At 41.3% G+C, this 19,998-nt stretch overlaps 1 protein-coding gene across 3 annotated transcripts in view; it reads left to right on the forward strand.

Moving 5' to 3' along the window:
• The first annotated feature begins 6,158 nt into the window (after positions 1-6,158).
• ctif (CBP80/20-dependent translation initiation factor) overlaps positions 6,159-19,998 on the forward strand; it is a 50,997-nt gene continuing 37,157 nt past the window's right edge. The window contains exons 1-6 of one of the 3 annotated variants that reach the window (XM_035184384.2): positions 6,159-6,346; positions 8,169-8,269; positions 15,626-15,872; positions 16,361-16,432; positions 18,169-18,291; positions 18,878-18,951. In XM_035184384.2, the coding sequence (XP_035040275.1) occupies positions 8,244-8,269; positions 15,626-15,872; positions 16,361-16,432; positions 18,169-18,291; positions 18,878-18,951 (542 nt within the window). In that variant the 5' untranslated portion in view covers positions 6,159-6,346; positions 8,169-8,243. The remainder of the gene's footprint in view (positions 6,347-8,168; positions 8,270-15,625; positions 15,873-16,360; positions 16,433-18,168; positions 18,292-18,877; positions 18,952-19,998) is intronic. The other 2 variants (XM_035184385.2, XM_035184387.2) reach the window with 2 other exon arrangements.

A 19,998-nucleotide genomic window follows, 5' to 3' on the forward strand; every position in this document is an offset into this window, starting at 1 on the left:
CAGTCTTTTCTCACCACTTTAATATGTTTGGCGGCTGCAGCTTCAACCTGAGACGATATATGTTCATGTTTTTGATATCTAACGCAAAACCCTTTATCAATAAATCAATCAATCAAATTGTATTTGTATAGGCTATATTCGCAAATCACAGTTTGCCTCATAGGACTTAACAAGAAACCTCAGAGAGTTGTAAGTGAGGGATCCCGGACAGAAGCGCAATGCATGCTGTGTGCAAAAATAAATGGAGAGGTGTATCAATTTTAAATGTGTTTATACAAAAGAACATGTCTGACAGAGATGAAGGGAGCAGCCATGACAATTGTAATGTGGCTGTAATAGTAGCTCACGTCTGCAGGCTACAGAGATAACTTAGATTATCATTACAGGTTCTCAGAGGGGGATGCAGGAATAGAAATACCCTGGTTCAGCGTCACATTAAAGTTTCATCTATTTTGAGTCAAAGGAGTTTGGGGCCCCACCGAACCACAACCCCTCCGCCAGTCCCCCCGACAGGAGGCGAGATGTGCAGATAACTTTTCATGAGAGAATATTCCACATCCTGCTATCGTGAATGTTGAAGGTCAGAAGTCTCCTCCTCCCGTCCTTGCCCCAGCCACCTGTCCCGCCACCCTCCTGCACCTGATATCATTATCACCCCCAAACCCCAACTCCTCCATCCCTACCTGTCACCCTCCCTCCAGCCCCCGCTGCTCGTCACCTCTCCCTCTGGTACCTGACACATGTCTCACCTCCCCATCCTTCCCTCGGCCTCCCTCACCCTCCAATGCCGCCCGCCACCCTGTCTCTCTGCATATCTGTCCCCTCATTTTCTCAGCTTTGACTCCTCTACCTATCACTGTCCCCCCTCCCTCCCTCCCTCCCTCTCTGCGTCCCTCTCTACTTTCTGACACTCTATGTGTCTCTGGTGAACTTCCTTCTGTGTTCCATCTGCCCCTTTCCCACCTCTCCCACTCCCTTCCAGCAGACCCACCTACTCAACGGGTGTTCGCCATACATGCAGGCGGACACACACACGGCCCGGAGCTGTCAACGCACGTCCTCGGACGGTCGGGGCTCTGCCGAAGTCCAACAGCACGGGGAGCGTCGGGCTGCCAGGGATGGGAGAGGAGAGGAGGGGGTGAGAGAAGAAAGGCCCCTCTCATCCTGAAGAGGGAGGCTGAAGGACAAAGTAGAGAGAAAACAACTTTGATCTGTTTTTCATCTCTGCGTTTTTTAGAAAAGAATCATCTTGCAGCTGGAATAATTTTATGTTTGAGTTCACTCTTCTAAGCACCTACATAAAACACCCCCTCCTTTGTGCACGGACCTGGACAAATGTTTATTTATTTGATCATTCAATTGTTTTGATGAGATAAATGGATGGAGAGATGGATGGAGAGATGGATGGAGAGATGGATGGAGAGATATGGATAGATAGATAGATAGATAGATAGATAGATAGATAGATAGATAGATAGATAGATAAGTTAAAGTTAGAATGGTACTGTCAGCAATAGCATTGTCCACTAGGGTATCATATGAAATTAGTTTTATTATTATCCACATTAATATTGATATATGACGTAGTACAAATACAATAGACATCAAATCAGATACATTATATAATATAGGGCAGTATAAGATTGAAATATAATAAATGTTGTGATACATTATTACATATTTATATATATTGTTACAGAATGTACTTTATTCATATTACATAATATGTGTAAAAAATGCCACATATTAGATATTTATCTATTTCTTATTTTATTGTTCTGGTATATATGTAGCCTCTGGTTAAAGAAATTGCCACTTTGATTTTGTGATCATAATTTGTTTTACACGGATATAATTATAAGGCTTCAAACAACATAGAGTTAGTCAGGGCTGAGTGAGAATTCCTCCCATCCCAACCTGTATTTTGGTTATTGTTTCGTAGGAGGTTAAGTCTATGGGGGGGATTTTAAATTAACATGTATTTATGTTTCTTGTTTATTTTTTGCCACAGAGTGGTCATGTGTTTCAGAGAAGCACTTACTTATGCTTCACTGGCAGTAGGTAACAGTAGATCTCTGGTTTACAGCACATTACAATGGCACTTCGCACAACACAACAGTCCTATGATCTGTCTACTGCCCCCACCTGCTGGTTAGAAAGCTATCATGTTTTTGTTACTCAACAAATTGAACCCTGGCCAATATCTGTGTGTGTGTGTGTGTGTGTGTGTGTGTGTGTGTGTGTGTGTGTGTGTGTGTGTGTGTGTGTGTGTGTGTGTGTGTGTGTGTGTGTTAGATATGTTCAGTCACTTCCACCCACTTAGTTTCCCTCTAACTGCTGCACAGTGATCTTTCTCCCACACCTCATCTCCTGCACCCGTTCAACCTGACAGTGAAAGAGCAGAACTGCTGCATCAGGGCCACTGGCCTTAATGAACTTCACATACCGACAAGCACCAGTAATCAGCTGCCCTGTCAGAAAACCTGCACCTACGGGAATAACAGTTTGCCGTCCCTGTGTTGTTTATATCACACCGTTGCTCTCACAAGCCGCAGGAGGGAGAGTCTGTGACCTTAAGAGCTGTGGGGCCTGTACTGTCTAATTCCATGTTTATGGTTTTGCCTTTTATAACGCACGCAGATGGAGCAGCCCAGGCCACAAGCACACGGAAATATCATCATGCGCCCTCTCCACTTCTAATTGGTGCCTTGGTACCATCTCTCTGGTGAGGATACAGCTTTGTGCAGGGCAACCTGCAGAGTAACGCCAACTTCTGCCTTCGCTTCTCTTTCCCAGAATTTACTGTGAGACCATGAAACCAGTGTAGAAACTGATATAAACAGCAAAGTTCACTTGAACATAAAGGGACAAAATAAAGTTGTTTGTAAATTCATAAATCGAATGAAATGTGAGTGAGCTCGTAGAGCTTTTAGATTTATGTGACATCGCTTGCTCCCCTACTTCAACATATTTCTGACTAACCTCTCTATCTTCTCTTTTTTGCGTCTTTAATATAAATAATTCCATAATAATCAGACACATACAGGGGGAAGAAAGAAGTTTAAAACAATAATGTTACTTGAGAACAACTTCTCAAGGATTGCGTGCCATGCAACAAAAGTTTTAGAACATTGAAATTACATGGCAGTTCAACATTATGGTTTCCTTGGCAACTGTGCAAATGACTTTGAATCTCACCAACTTTTACCACTCAACTTCACACAGGCTTTAAATCTGCTGTTTTACAGACTCGTTTATTCAAAACAAATACAAGATTTATGAACTCAGTACATTGAAAGAAAATTTACATCACACGTTTTCTGTCCTCTTCTCCACAAACAGGATGGCAACATCACATCAGCTGTTTTACTTTTTCCAGTCATGATTATTATTATTACTATAGGTGAACACATGCGTGTGAGAGGAGGCGATATGAACCTAGTATCTGCAAAGGGACAATGCACAGCACTATGGGAGGGACATGGATGACTGGATGGCTTGCGGTGCTGCGGGTGAAGTGAAGAGGACAACAAAGTAATTATGGGACAACTAAGGATAGACACAGAGCTGAGGCGAGGGAGCGAGAAGGAAAAGGAAGGACCGAAAGGAAGGAGACATATCTGGGGTGGGGGGTGCAGCCTGGGACCTGCTGGAGTCTCCATCACTGCATGGGAGTTAATTAGCCTCTGACTGCGGTGGCAAATATGCTTTGCACCCATCTGGAGCAGGGGAGGGGACTTTCCACTCAACTGTCTGTTTAGCTGTCCCTGCAGTGCACTGTGTGACCTATCCACTCGTTTTTTAATCCAGATTTTACTCCATCTGTCTTTTGTGTCTTATTCTATCTCTCTCCTCTGTTATCTAATAAAAGACAATCAAAAGCTCTGTCTTATGTTCATCAGTGAATCAATCAATGAATCAATCAGGTTTATTTGTATAGCCCTTTTAATTCAAATAATGTAACGCTAAGTGCTTCACAGAATAAAAGCAACAAAATCAATACCCCCACCACCCATCCACGCACAGAGCAAAACAATATAGTATTAACAGGAACTGAGGAAACGCTGTAGTAAATCTCATAGATTAGAAATGAGGAAACACCAAAGGCAGGTAAACAAAGAAAGATGATCATGATACCATTTTTAAAAAATGTTTAAAAGAGATGTGAAAAGGACAAAGATAAAATAATAAAATGCAAAAAGAGGAATTAGTAAAACAATAGATAAAAATGTGGTATTAAAGAAAAACATTTCAGAGAAAGTAAATATGTGATTAAACAACTGAATAAATAACTAAAATATAATAAAAGTATAAATCTGTTAAAAAAAGAAATGTCTAAATTGTATAATTAAATAGACAGATGAATTAAATAAATTAAAAGCCTGACTGTTTTCTTCAACTGCACTTCTGTCATTGTCCGCAGGGGGGCATGATTACATTGAAAAGCATCAGGTTTTAACTGTGATCTGCAGCCACTTGTGTTTGGTTGTCAAGGTGAGCCTTATATTTATAGAGAGAGGATGGCAAACTATTCAAACACATTTTACCTGTTGAACTGGATTCAAGCATCATCACCAATAAAAAGATAAGACACACACACACACAGACATTTAAGTATAACCCCACAGTGGTGATGAACATATTCCAGCAATATTCTACTGATGGCTCCAGCTGCATGGATGAAAAAGTCAATATATCAACATTTGATTATTAGCACCAGTATATCTGATAAAGTTTCATTTATTTAGTCATTGATTTGGTAAATGGGCCAGAAATCTAGAGTGTATCAAATGTGCTCTGCGATTAAAGACAGGAGCCACAAAGTTTTCCATTATATATGACAAATATATATTTTACATTGTAGATTAAAGTTCACCAACATGTCTGATCTGCAGATAATTTTTTTTATTTTTTATGATTCTGTCGCAAGTGATCATCTTCTATTTAAGGGATAGGCGTTTGTATCAGCAAGTATAACAGTCAATCTGTGATTATTTTTCCAACCTCACAAATCATAAATAAATATATAAGAGAAATATAAAAGCATTTTAACATATCATTTGGTATGAACTGATGTGTTTGGGCAATCATCAGTGGTAGAAGAGCCCACATATTTCACTTTAAAAGCAACCAACACCTCAGTGTGGAAATAGTCAAAATAAAGTCCTAGCTCTAATTGTCATTGCGTAATATACTACAAGTTAATTCAGGTATATCTTTATTTATTGACCCATTGATCATATATTAGTTAGGAAAGTGTAAAGTAGCAGAAAATAGAATTACCCGAGTAAAGTACAGATGTGTGCACCTCCTCGACCTAAGTGCAGTATAATGTACTCAGGTTATTGATAATGTTACTTTACACCACTTGGCTTTTTATAGCAAAGATGCACGTGAGGCATTTGCATTTGTGTTTTGTTTATTACCTGGTGCTGTGTCAAAACTGTTATGCCAATAGATAAGGAAACAATAATAGATCACTGCGTTGAATATAAACAAGCAGTGAGGGAAAGCATTGGAGGGGTGATGCATTCCCTGTTGTATGATCAGGGGATGGTATCTTTTAGATATTATAATAATGCCACGTCATAATGATGCCATCATGACCTCCTTTATACCAGATGATTATAAGTGATTGATTAATATAAATCCAATGTAGATTCATTTCTCTAAGGTCATAACAAAGGTTAATGTGGTACTAGAATAATGTCTAAATAAGGTTTAGGTTGTGTCTACAGGTGGTTTATATTGTCCTACATCTAAGAAAGTGTATTTTTGAACTATGTATGATTTCTGACCTCATCATTACCTCTTCATGACACCACTTATTAAATGATTGGTAACAATTTTTCTGATCAACACAAGCTTTTCTCTCCCTCTCGCCCTATTATTTACTGAGAAATCTTGACAAATGTTTTTTACCCAGTAACTTTTGTCGTCCTTGACTTTTAACCTTTGACCGATCAGCTCCAAAAGTTACTCATCCGGAGAAACCCTCCAAAAGAATGTCCCCACCGAGTTTGGTGATAATCCATCCGGGCGTTGTTATATATAGAGTATGTTAATGTTATTATTTGCCTGACCCTTCCAGGGGGGCTTTCCAGCTCCCAGATACTACGTTTCCCACAATGCTCCACTTCCCGAGCGCACGTGTCATCGCTGCCAGCGAAACCCGAGTGAACGTCACATTCCTGCATTCCCTCCTCTTCAGTCCGGGACGTCGCAGGAGTCTCACACTAACTAATCCTCTCTCCCACCTCCGTTCTCACCCAACACACCCATGACACGGCGGGCTTGATCCCAGGAGGTGAACCCGGGTTCCCCAGGAGTCTCCAGCCCACGTCGGGTAAGGGTTTATCTCAGTTTATTAAGCCGGGTGAAGGTGTGTGTGTGTCGGCTGGAGTGCTATACCCGTGGTAACCACAAACCACTTTAATTTGAGAGAATACCCCGGCGTTGGTGTGAGCTGGGGCCGTTAGCGAGCTGCTCTCCGCTTCGTCTTCTACCGGGAGGCACAGCCGCTGCTGCTAGCACCGCTGGAAGTGGCTAGCGTTAGCTTGGAAGTGTCCTGTTGTTGTTTACAGTTGGACTTAGGAGCTAGCTAAGAGCTTAGCCGGCTGGTTAGCCGCAAAGCTTGCGTCACCATTGTTACCGGTGATACGCAGCCAGGGCACACGCACACGCGCGCGCACACACACACACACACACCGAGCAGGGCGTGGAGGCGCCTCCAGATGTGGCTTTGCCACTTTGACAGGACGTTGCGGTGCAGACGTGGTGGTTAGCATTAGCATAGGCGACCTGTGAGGATACAACACTTGGCTAACGGACACAGCATTAGCATCCCAGAAAGCATGGGCGTGGTTATGGAAGTGCTACATACATGACTATAAATCCACCCAGCTCCCTATTGACTATAGCTTCGGTTCTGACGGAAGCGTTATGGTGATTCCATGGTATCAGCCCTGCGCTTAGCCTGATTTCAGTCATCCTGCAGAACAGAAAAGTGCAGGAGGAGCCGCTCAACATGTTGGTCCGTGTGGCCTGAGACTGCTGCTGCAGAGCTGCAGCCTGCATCAGCTGTTGACCCTCACAACAAAGACCGGATCCCAGCTGCGGCCAGTCAGCACAGAGAGAAAGCACGTGAAACCATGATATGCCTCCAGCTCGTATCTATAGTACGATCTGCAGCCTCAACTGAAGCCCACACAAGCAATTAGTTTGCATAGTGTTTGCTGGATTCGAACAGGATGGGTCCAACCTGAACCACGTGGACTGTGTGCAGGGAGGATAGGGTTGTGTAATGTTTTGTTGTCTAATCAGCTGGAAGAGTTTCTGTTGCCATCAGTGAACACTTAACTTCAGTTTGCTCATAACATTCCTGAGATGCCTACCCTTCACAGAATGATTGGATCAGAGTGACTTTACAGAGGCAAAGGAATGTTTGCGTGCCACCGCAAGTCACATAACAGAGACTCTCCAGACTCGATGGAGATTGGATTTATTTCTCACACTTGGATGCTGAAAAGCAAGACTAGATTTCTCTTTAACAAACAGAATTTTCAGCAGAGAACATAGGTTATTGAATGAATGGTCACATTTATCTAATCCCGCTGAGAGGATCATGTGTTTGATCCTTGTCCCAGTTGCAGTTATGTGCAGATTCATTACTCCTGTAAGTTGTAAATCAGGTTCTGCCAGTGTCTGGTCCTGCACAAGAGCTCAATGTAAAGAGACATTTAACTTGGCTTGGTGCCCAGCCTGAGAAAATCATATGTTATGTGGTGTTCTCTTCATGAACATGACATACGTGCTTAGGTTAATTTAAATACATTACCTATAAAATTGTTGTCAGCAGTTAGAATGTGATTATATTCACTTTGAGTTTACATGGACGTAGGCATACTTGGCCAAATTTAATATGGAGTACAGAAGAAACCACTGAAGATGTTTCCATCTGGTTACAGAGGTCAATAGCCATCAACTGACTGATAATGGAGAAACCTAGGAAATGTTTACAGCTCTGAGACTGGACCATCTCCTAAGTGAGAGGAGTGAACGCACAAAGTCCGGATGATGTAGCAGAAAACAATATCACAATGACAATGTTTACATCTTTCAATGCTTGTAATTATCATGTAAAATGTATAATCATTATTCTTTTTAAGTTTAAAGGCTGATTTTTGCTCCTGAGTGAAAGTTGAAGAAATCAGAAAGAAAACTGTGGTTTTAAATTCTTCTTCATGGGAAGACAAAAGCTTGTTCAGAGGTAATACATTAAATTGCATTTTTCATTATACATCTCACTGTGGTTTTGTAGTACATACGCATTAGATTGACATATAATTTAACTATTTTGTTGTGATAATTATTGTTTGTCCACTCAGCTGTTGCATGTTGTCAAAGTGTCAGGAGATGTTGTAATAAACTTGGAACTGATCAATAGGAGCATAGGAGAATATTGAGCACTAAACTATGATGATCTTGCCAAAGTAGATGGAAAGTGAGATATTGCTGATGTTTAAAATTTGGCCTGAAATGCAGCTTTAGTTAGACCATCGGTGTGATCTCCAGTCCCAGCACATATGAGCACTGCAGTGATGTGATTGATGACCGAGGCTGCGAACTCTGCCCTCACAGGTCAAACATTGACAGCAAATGAAAGAGTTTGCAGAGTACCACCACCAACAAATACTGACTCCTAGAGTGGCAGAATCTAACTCCGACCTCTGTGCCTCATGTTCAAGCAAACGCTAAAAGACAGGGTGGTGTTCTAGTGTTGTGGCTTTCACCCATTTGTACGCATGCAGTGTTGTGAAGAATGCGGAGGAGGAGGGAAGACAGCTGCATGTTATGGAGGGAGTAGCCTGCAGAAAACTGGAACACCCTTAGACGGCCTGCGTAGCCTCATTTCAGTGGGAACTGCTGCTCATTAAGTTGCCTGTAGTGTATGGATGAATGAGTGGGAAACGAGAGAAGGGGGTGCAGGGCATTGTACGGTTCATGAGTGAGGAAAGCATACAGCAGCTTTGTTAGATCTGAGATATCATCTTATTTAAATGCTGAGAATGTAAGCATTTAAAATGTAAAACCATAAAAACCATGTATTTTATAAACCATGAATTTCTTAGAAACAAGCAACTGTGGGCTTTCTGTGGTTGACCTCTTTGTTCTCAGTGTTACTTGATTTGTCATCATCCCATTTGTTCAGCTCCAACGAATAATGGCCTCTGCTTGGGTTTAGACTAACCTTTGTTGTCTCTCTTCACTTTTGTTGCCATTCAGCTTTGAGGCCTCAGAAATTCTCCATACATGTTGTGAAAGCCATGAGCCGGGTTGCGTGTGTGCGTGCGTGCGTGCGTGCGTGCGTGCGTGCGTGCGTGCGTGCGTGTGTGTTCGTTCAGAATGGCACAGTACTGCACATGCCCAATCCTCTCCCATTAGGTCACTTCAGGGCCATAGGTGGACAATTGGGTTATTGTTTTAGGTGTACACACACACCCTCCGACCCCCCCTGTGTGGCATGTGCATGCTGTCTTCCTCCAGATTCAGGTCATTCAGCTCTCTGTATGAGTAAACACATACAATATTATGTATACAATACATGTTTAAGTGAAGTTAAGTTCAGTTTAAACACATTTTTTACCTGTCACTGGCCCGTCTCTCTAAATATTAGCACTGGCCGTTAAATAACCAACATTGGTCAACCACTATAAGAGATTGAAGCACAAAGGGGTACAAGTGATATGTAAGGAACCACTCTAATTTGAATAACTTTGCTCATATGTGTACAGTGAAATTCAAGGTAACACGGTCCTGAGGCAGTGCTCAGGACTAGACATGTAAACAGCCAAGCTGTGCATTGGGTTTTCTCGCAACAGCACAAACTAATGATTTCCATGCATCCATATGTGCATGTAATGTGAATTATGCAAATGTATATGATAAAAATAAAACAAGTAACAACATTTTCCTGTTGCAAATTATCACATTTGTGTAGTAAATTCAAGATGATTGGTTCCTCATATTTAGTAGCAACACTGTCCAATGTGTTACTGGACACAACGACACTACACTGCCCTAGTGTGAATTTGCTAAGACATCCAGTCTGTAGTAGACCAGATTAGACGTATTATCAGCTCTCGCTGCATGGGACGACTTGGACTCCCACTGAGGAGACTGGGTCTCATGGTCAGCTCTGTTTGGGTTGTAAGGATCACGGATCTTTGGTTGTTGTGTAACCAAATCAAAGAGTTTAAATCGCTGATGGCTCAGGGCTTGTTTTCCTACATTACACAGTATGTTGTGTTGCTGTAGCAAACCATGACACCATGAGCCTTAATGATTTGGGAGGAGACACTGTTACTGTAGTGTTATAGTGTCTTTGTACCCAAAGTGATGATTGTTTACTTGGTTATTGTGCTTAATGTTGCAGAAACTACTTTTATTAGGTGTAAATCTTGAGAATAAGACATGCATGAGTCCAATAAAAGCATGGGATATCTCTATAACTCTCTCTAATGCACAATCTTCAACACTCCTCATTCAGTGAAATGTGTGAATTCACCTATTTCATGCTGCTGGCCATGCTCTTGATATAGTTTCTCAAATTGTCTAACACACCGGATATTGCACAATATTTTATAATCATGATTTCCCCTTTTTGCAGCTTTTTGGTGATGCTGTGATAATGTGCGTGATAATGTGTTTGATTTAGACTCTTGCCTCTTCAACAAAGAACCGTCGGGCTGTCCAGTGCCACGCTGTGTCTGTCTGGCCAGTTTAGTATCTGTCTGGCTGGTGCTGGGCCTCGGGCGCAGTCGTTGCTACATCAGTGGAGCTCAGGCCAGGACAGTGTGGCAAGCAGCTCTTTGTTGGAACAGCTGAGGAAGGGAGTGCAGAAGGGTGGAGACAGGAAGGAGCGAGGTGGGGGGGGGGGGGGTGCTCAGGATATATGGGAAGAGGGATTGAAAGATGTTTGAAAAGGGGAAAGATAGTCGGACAGATGGAAAGAGAGGGGGTCTCACATTGTAGTGACCCATGCGTTTACAGGCTGCCTACAACCAACCAACAGACAGTACACATGGAGATTTTCACAGTGTGATGATTAATGCAACATGACATTAACATTGTATCTTTTTGTCTGACTGACTCTCTCCTTCTTGCTTCACTCCATAATTAGATTAAATGAAAGTGCAGCCAATCAATACAAACTTAATCTGTAAATAATCTGATTAATAGTTTTAGAATTCACTGGCTGCAGTTATTTTCTGTGTCTAAACTTAAAGAGTTAAATCGATTTGCATGCACCATTTTGGGGTTTTGAAAATTGTGAGAGGCATTTATTTTGTATTAGCTGACATTTCCTGGATTCTATACCCTTTTTTTAATGCTCTGTTTTCCAACTGGTTTCAGTGCATGCCACATATCTGCCACATCTGATTCCAGCTGGGAACCTTTATTTCATGTTAGACCCCTTCTCTCGCTGATGTTTGCTGTCTGCCTCTTAACACTATAACATTGTCAGTCTCTACATCGATGCAGCAGAGCCAGAGATACCATCGTTCTTATTCTACACGTTTTACTTCCCTGTCAAAATCTATCACCACGTCTCCCACAATGCAACATTCAAGGTTTTGTTATGATTGTAGTGGCTAAGGCTCGAGGAGAGATGAGCTGTGGGCTACATAGATCTGATAAGCTTAGTTCTGCTTAACTCCACACCCCCAGATTTTGTTCCTTTGACCCAGCGGACACTGACTCACATCAGGGCTTCATACAACATGAACACACTTTGATGTGTAAACTGCACTAATGGAGAAACAAATCAACAGATTAATTGATTAAGATTAAGATCATCTGAGTTGCAGCCGCTGCTCGTTATCTCTTATTGCGTGTCCCAGAACCTGGGAGTTCATTAGTACTAAGTTCAAACACACGCAGTTTTTATAAATGCTTTTCCCTCATCATTTGCATCAATATCTTGTAAAGTGAGAGCCCGAGTCATTGCATCATCTTAAGACGAGACTTGTGCTTGTTAATTTGAGAAGCCCTGTGATGCTATTTGTGCTCCTGACCTTGCAGAGTCAGTTTCTCTGTTTAGACAAAGCTCAGAAGGGCCAACAGCCTGCTGTTCATACTTGTTTGTTTTTCCCCTTGTGTGCTTAAGACAGTGGCTCTTTCTTTGAGCCAGATGAATCTCTCACTCGAGTCTCCTCCCAGCAACCCATGCATGACGTTAATCACATGAGCATGAGTCTCACATGGCCAAATTGGTGCCATGTTAGAAAGGCAAATATATTTCTGTTCCACCTGAAGAACATAGATTTTATTGTACTAAGTTGAAAGCTAAAGCCTCAGACAGCACATATCAGAACATCATAGAATAGACGTCTGCAGGTTTGGAGTATTTAGAAACACAAAAGCATAGAGAGGACTTAGTGTCCCTTTTCAGATACAGCAGGCCCGTTGTATGATAATGCATAAACAGTATTTACTTTGGATACTGACATTCATGTCGTCTGGGTTGAATGTAACGTATTCACACGCCTGGTGATTTCTCACTCCTGCACAATACGCATGTGTAAAGTGTCACACAAAGGCCAATATAAAGCAAGTGGTAGATACCAAGGAAAAAAGACAGAACCAGATGAGAGCTGTTCTAATGGATGGGTCAATAGCTGTTGGCAATTTCCCCTCAGGCAGTAATTCTATACCACATGTCAAGGACAACAGGAGGACATCCACTGCCAGTATGCTTCAATTAACCTAGTGTCACAAATTCAGACTACTATTACTGAAGCTTCTCCATTCATTTAAACAGGCTTAATTCACTTCAGCACTTTTGAAATGAATTGACTGAGATGAAAATGAAAATATTGTCATTGCTGTGTCCTCAACCTTTATGTAAACAAGAGAGGAAAATACATTTGAACCTCCCTGTTCACTGAGGAGCTTCAAAGACATGGGGCGGCTCTGACTCAGGAGGTAGCAAACTAAAAGGTCGGCGGTTCGATCCTATCTTCCCCCATTCTGTGTCTTGAAGAGTCATTGGGCAAGATACTGAACCGGCATGGTTGGCATTGTGTGATTGATGTGTGATAAAGTGCTGCATGTAATGTAAAGCACTTTGAGTGTTAAACAAGACTAGAAATGTGCTGTATAAATGAGCATTAACCGTACAGATGAATAAAAACCTTAATGACACAACGGCAAAAAATATTGAATTCTAAAAGTAAGATTAAACTTGTTAAAATAGACGTTTTACTGCAGGACTGTTACGGTAAAGTGTATAACATTGTATGGGACTGGTAACTTACATTCCAGTCAAATCCAATGTGACGCTGAACAGCATTACAGTGCATGTTGTCCAACTGAAAATAGATGCTTGACTGAATGAGGTTTCCACATGTTCATTTGTTTGTCTGCTAAGTGTACACTGTTGTGTCAGGAGGCTGTCAGTGCAGAGTCTGTGTTGGCTGAGGACTAACAGAGCGGCATGACTTGGACGACTGGGCGACATGCGTCTTATTTGAGCTGAGTTTACGGGCTTTCGTGTTGCAACATGAATGGTCCTGATTTGGGGCGGCACATGATCTCGCCTGAGCTGGGACAGGAAATTGACACACATACAAAAAAAAACGGATTACCCTGAAATTTCAAATGCAAGTAATAACAGTGGGAACAGTAGGAAGTGGGGGGGAAATGGGATAAATTAGAACTTGCATACAAAAGTGAAGTTGGTGCACAGGAGCACATGAACATTACATGCATGCTTGTGACTTTGATATGTGCACAAGCATATGCAATAGGTCATGTGGGGAAAGTATTAGTTAACTTGGTGTTTATTTCCCAACTTCTAACAGGCACTTTTAGAAAGTCTGAGTGCTGAATGCCTCTACAGCCTGCTAGCTGCGAATCACCAGGCTAATCATGTATAGATGGATTATACTATTGACACCAGTCAGATTAGGAGATATTGACCGTGCTGCATAGTACGAAGGGATCAAGCATTGGTCCTGAATGTACATAAAGGAAAGCAGCAGGACAGTCATAAGTAAAGAGCATGAGACTGGTACAGGTTACAGTCTCTTGCACAGCAGGGGTGCTGTCTCGTTGCTGACCCTGAGGTCTGATCTTCCACTGCAGCATTTTCCTCTCAGTAAAATAGTTGTGAACATGGTTGTTTATATTTCTGGCCCTCAGAAATGAATATACTATTGATATTCTTGGTTTAGTTCTGTTGAAATGGCTTGTTCTGATCACTTTCTTCACCTTGTTATTAATAATTTAAGGTCATACACAGTTTAGGTAGTAAGATCAAACTTGATTTAAAAAATAATAATAATAAACTTAAGAGAGTCATTGACGTTGCATTAGCTCTGAAGTAACAACCAACAGATGCTTTAGATCTTATGTCGCTGACTTGTTGGCTGTCCCTGACTTGTTGGCTAAAAATGCACAGGGCTCCCCAGCGAGTCCCCAGGGCTCAGCAGATACGATTCTGCGTGCTCCAGGGCCATAAATCCTCTTTGCATGGCTGGCGATCAAGCCATGATGTAAAGGAGCTTAGTAGCAACAGACAGGCAGGCAAGAAGCTGCTTGCCAGTCGGCCAGGGGTCAGGTGATCAATGCTGACAGCACAAAGAGAGAGAGTGATGGCAGGAGAAGAGGTGGAAAAACAAAGACAGACATGGACATGGAGAGGTGTGTGAATGGAGACACCAGAGGGAGTTTGGCTAGACAAATCAGAAGACATGAGTCACAAGATTTTTCTTAAGATGAGTCTGATATAAGATGGGTGAAAAAACCTGGTGTCTTCTGTAGCTATTGCTGGTACTTAGGGCTGCAGCTAACATTTATTACTTACCACCAAGAAGGTTTGGTTTGGTTTCTTCTGCGTTTGATTGTTTGTTGGTTCAAATGATAATGCAAAAACTACTGGATGGACTTCCAAGAAACCTGGTGGGAAGATGCGGTATGGGTCAGGGAAGAACCCGTTAAATTGTGGTGTGGATCCAGATCTAGGAATCTTTTTTCACTTTCTTTTACATTGCAGGATAGGACATCTTTTGACATTTGACGCTGCTTTCCTAGAGAATAATTCATGGTTCTTGATAAACAAAATCTGCCATATTTACAGAACTGATATAGGAGTGTGTGTAATTTGGTGCATCTTGATGGGCACTTTTGGGCCTTGGTGGAAGGATGCACTCTACTGATTGTCAGTCTGGTTTTCATTATGGATTAATATTTCCTCTGCTAAGAATAGTATGTTGTTATAGTATTCCAAAGCCCAAGAAGATATATTCACAGTGTGTTATTCAGCCAACAGTCCAAAAACCAAAGATATTGTCTTTACAATCATATTTAGAATGATCACATATGATATTCATGAGAAGCTGGAACTAGAATATATTTGGGATTTTTGCTTGAATAATGATTCAAATTACAATTTTTTTTTACCTGTGCGACGATCACATTATTGTCGCTGTGGTGTTGGAGGTCTTATTTTAGTCATTGTAGTCAAAGGAAATGAATGCCTTGTTATGGAAGTTCCTCATTCGTCATGCTGAATTTTTTGCCTCACTCCCCTCTCTGCATCTTTATTTTCCACTCTCCACAGGTCACTTTCCTCCTTTCCTCAACCCCCCTTCCCCCTCCCCCCTCCTCCACCAATCGCAGCGCCGGTTGCCATGGAGAACTCCTCTGTGGCGTCTGCGTCGTCTGAAGCCGGTAGCACACGCTCACAGGAGATCGAGGAGCTGGAGCGCTTCATCGACAGCTATGTGCTTGAGTATCAAGTACAGGGGCTGCTGGGAGACAAGGCAGATGGAGACTTGGACTTGGACAATGGTGGCAAGGTGCCACAGGTCAGAGCCCTGTTACCTAAATATATAACATGCTTTCATTCTTCCAATATCTGAAAGCTGCAGTGGCTATATTTAGGCAGCGGTGTCCCTGGTTTATATCTTCAAAACGATGCACTTATTGCACTTATCATTATTGTAATGTATATAAACCTAGACAAATGCGGAGGTGCATCCTCCCACGCTGCCTCTGGATATGCAACTGTCCTGTTTTCTGCATGAGAGAGTCAACACGCACTCGCGCTGCTTCGCTCCACTGAGCATCTGAAAACACTCAAAATAGCCCAAGATGAGATCTGTGATAGCATTTGGGGTCATTTAAAAAAGAAAAACTGTTAAGAAGCTAATCTCAAAATATGCTGTGATTTAAGATTTGTCTGCCCAACGTCTAAGTTTCTTGACTTTAGTTTTGTCTGTTAGTTTGTTTGCTGTCTTTATTTACACCCTCCACATTTCACAAATAAAAGTGTCTTCTACCTTTTCTTTTCCAGTGGACCGACGACTGCAATGACAAGAAAGATGGCAGCTGGACTTCTTCTCGGGGAAGAGGCTCATCCAAGCCTGTAAGTGTGTGTCAGTGTTTTGTTTATTTCACAGCGTTGGACTTCAGCTTTATTAATGAATTGACTGATCACAGTCTATAGATTTTACTCAGGGCTTTAGTAGCAAAAAACGGTTGGGTAAACCGTACCTTTCCATCCATCACAAGGACCTCAATGTATGTAAGGATTGACCAAGTACTGTCTGTCTGAATGGTCTCAAGTAAAACACAGGCTATAAGGTGTTTTATTGTATATCAGTGACTGGAATATAATTAAATGATGGGGGTTTTAATTTGTTTTAACTCAAAGTTGCATCAAATTCATGAGTGAACAAATTGATGTATACTGTATGTAGATTAAAAAATAACAGCACCTGAAATCAGTGGTCTAAATATGGCTGCTTTGTAGTGAATTATGTTTTTGTTAATCATTTTGCTGCAGATTCCATTTGTATGCTGGATTTTGATTATGGCTTAAAAACAATAAGTTAAATATTAATATTATATATTTTTTTTCTCTGAATCAGGTAATGAATTAATTCTGTGTCTTCATTATCAGTCTCTGTTGCATCCTTCATTTCTCATCTCTTCTTTCCCCTCTCATCTCATCCTTAGCTTGTGCGTGTTTGTTGTCAGGCTTTAACTTAAACGATCTAGACTATTATTGCTCCTCCGAGATTCATTGGACTCATCAGGAAGTGAGTAGTGAGGGAAAAGCAGCATGGGTGAGAGGTTCACAGAGAGCAGGGTGCTTCAAAATAGAGACTAAAATTGAAATGTCAGTATTTACAACAATACACCAAAAACTTGTCAATACGCAGCAGAAATAGAGTCCCGGAGATCGTGCAACTGCCTTTCTTCGATTTGTTTTGACCTTTAGCTCCTGGAAGTAAAATATCTGAGACTCTTATAAGAAAACAAACCTTAGCTTGAACCCTTGTGATTTGTCTTTTCTTGCAGTGTACAGTGAACTCAGAAACAACAACTAACAGGAGCAATAATGGAAACAAACATAGTAACAACTACAACGTATCCTCAGCGAAGTGGATACCTTAGCCAAGGCCTAACAGTCCCCTTAAATTCAATAAGCTGCACCAAATTTCACACACTTATAGAGACTCTCTAAACATGCTGGATTTTTTTCATCAAGATCCATGAATTCTCTGCGAAAACTGTGGAAATGTTCATGATCTTTTTACGGTTAAAGAAAGTGAAAATTAAGTCCCTGGCTCAGCCCCCTAATGCTGATACCACCAAAATTTGATGGGGTCTTCCCTGACTCATACCGTATCCTTCCACCAAGTTTGGTAATAATCAGTTGCGTTGTTTTTGTTTAATCTTCCTCATCAACAAACACACAAAGCAACAAAATGGGGTGACAACTTAACCTCCTTAGTTGAGGTATAAATAGGAGCCATTATCTCAGTGCAACAACCACAGCGCCACAACAGGTTCTGAACAAATTGTGTGAATTTAGATCTTTGTGTTGCACAGTAGAACACAATACAGGCTCCTAATATGCACAAAATCAGTGCAATTTTGCAGGAGAAATGGCACTCGCCTCCATTAACAAAAAGTCTGACCAACCAGCTCCATCAAAGAGTGTGTTCACATGGGTTTAAGATAAATATACTGTTATTAGTATTAGCGGAACATTATTAAAGACTTTGTTATATTATATTTTGAAAAAGAAGATGTGTATGTCTGAGAGTAACTGACCAAAAATTAAACATATTGACTTTGAATTCAATCTTGCAGGACGAGTGGGAACACAGCAGTAATGGCAGCACAGGTTCCAGACCCAGTTCAGGCTCCAGACCAGGTTCTGGCTCACGCTCTGGCAGCAGAGGCAGAAACAATCTGTTCACAGGCCCCTCCAAGGTAAAGATACAACTGTGTGTGTATTTGTCGGCTGTCTCATGTGTCTCTTAGTGCTAAAACATCCACTTGGTGTTTCTTCAATGATCCGTCTCGGTGAGACTTTGAGGGACCTGTATTGTTGCTACTTCCGTCACATGACCCTTGCCGTGCTCATCGTATTGTTCTCTTGGGAGTCTTTACCCGTTTTTAATCATGAGCATCTAAAAGCATCGCTACAAATCAATTTTTCATCATCGTTAAATGTTAAACGGGCACTCCACTGGTTTTTCACATGAAGATCAATTTTTGAAAGAAAACCTTTGTTACAAACTGGACCTAGACATGAACATTTCCCAGGCAAGGAGTGAATATGATGGATCGTGTTGAGCTACATTATGGGAAGTGGGGGAAGTGTAGGATCCAATGAGCCTGGATACTTAAAGGGAGACTGTAGCTGCATAAAGTCTACATTATATATACATTAAAAAATTCCTGTTTATAAATGTTAAGTACAAGCTAAGTAAGTCAGATATGTGATGCTTTGCTCTGTGTGTTTTGTCATCATACTGAAAACATCCATCTTTTTTTCCCCTCATGTTCTGTCTAGAATGGGAACAGAGAATGCTCCTTGGACATCCTGGGCACAGACATATGGGCGGCCAACACAATGGACTCACACGGGTAGGTGCCTCGCTGTTTCATAAACCTAACATGTTGTACAGTCTGTTTTCAGACACAAACTGTAAAAAATGTCCAGGAAAACAGAAAATGTCGAGAAAAATTCAGGCCTGTGATGGCGTCTGGATGGATTTGTTTTTAGTTGGCAGCAAATAGACACCTGCGTAAGCCTTTTTCACCAAAATCAATTATTTTTACATCTTTGTCTATGTCCTCTGTGAATGTCACTTCTTTTTTCAATATTTCTCAAATTTGATCACTTTGAAATTTGCGTTTTCCCACACAGCACCCCGGAAGATTTCAGGAAAATGTCCTGAGTTCAGTGCATGTCTGAAAGCAGCTTAAGACACATATTGAGTCCGAGCTTTATTCTCTGTAACAGTCCTATAAATCTCTTGGTTGCTCTCTCATCTTTTCCTTCCCCTCCGCTTGATTTTGCTCATCTTATCAACAGTTCCATTTCTCAATTTGAGGTCAGAATCAATTAAGTTAGATCTTGCCAAGATAGCCCAATTAAATATATCTACATAAAGGTTCATGCAGTTTCTTCTTCTAACACTGCTGATGATTCTTCTGATAAACTATTTTGTTTAAGTGTTTCTGTTAAAAGCTACATTTATATTGCACCTAACAAATGGAAACATGGCTGCTTTAAAATCTTGTTTCTCTTACAGAAGAGTTTTACTGTATTTTCGCCCCTAAAAAGCCCAAACTGGAACTCCGAGGAGAACAAAAGGTGAAAGACAGGAAATAAGTGACACATTAATCAATCTCATTGGAGGGAGGGCTGGTTGCCATGGTAACGGCCGCGCAGCAGCTTCACATACCCAGGTTCCAGCCACGTTGGCACATCTGAGCACACGGTGAATGAGTCGGCACAGTGGGATGATTTAAGAAACTCACAGACTGAGATGTAGAGAAGTACAGATTTAAAACTGAATGAAAAATGAATGACAATTAATTAGAAGTCATCTCTGCCTTTCTAGTTGAAGCTGTGTAAAGAAATCTCCTTGCAATCTAAACCTTTTCTGTAACTTAGTGTATAAAATG

This window comes from Hippoglossus stenolepis, chromosome 18, assembly GCF_022539355.2.
Source record: "Hippoglossus stenolepis isolate QCI-W04-F060 chromosome 18, HSTE1.2, whole genome shotgun sequence".
Classification (NCBI taxonomy): domain Eukaryota; kingdom Metazoa; phylum Chordata; class Actinopteri; order Pleuronectiformes; family Pleuronectidae; genus Hippoglossus; species Hippoglossus stenolepis.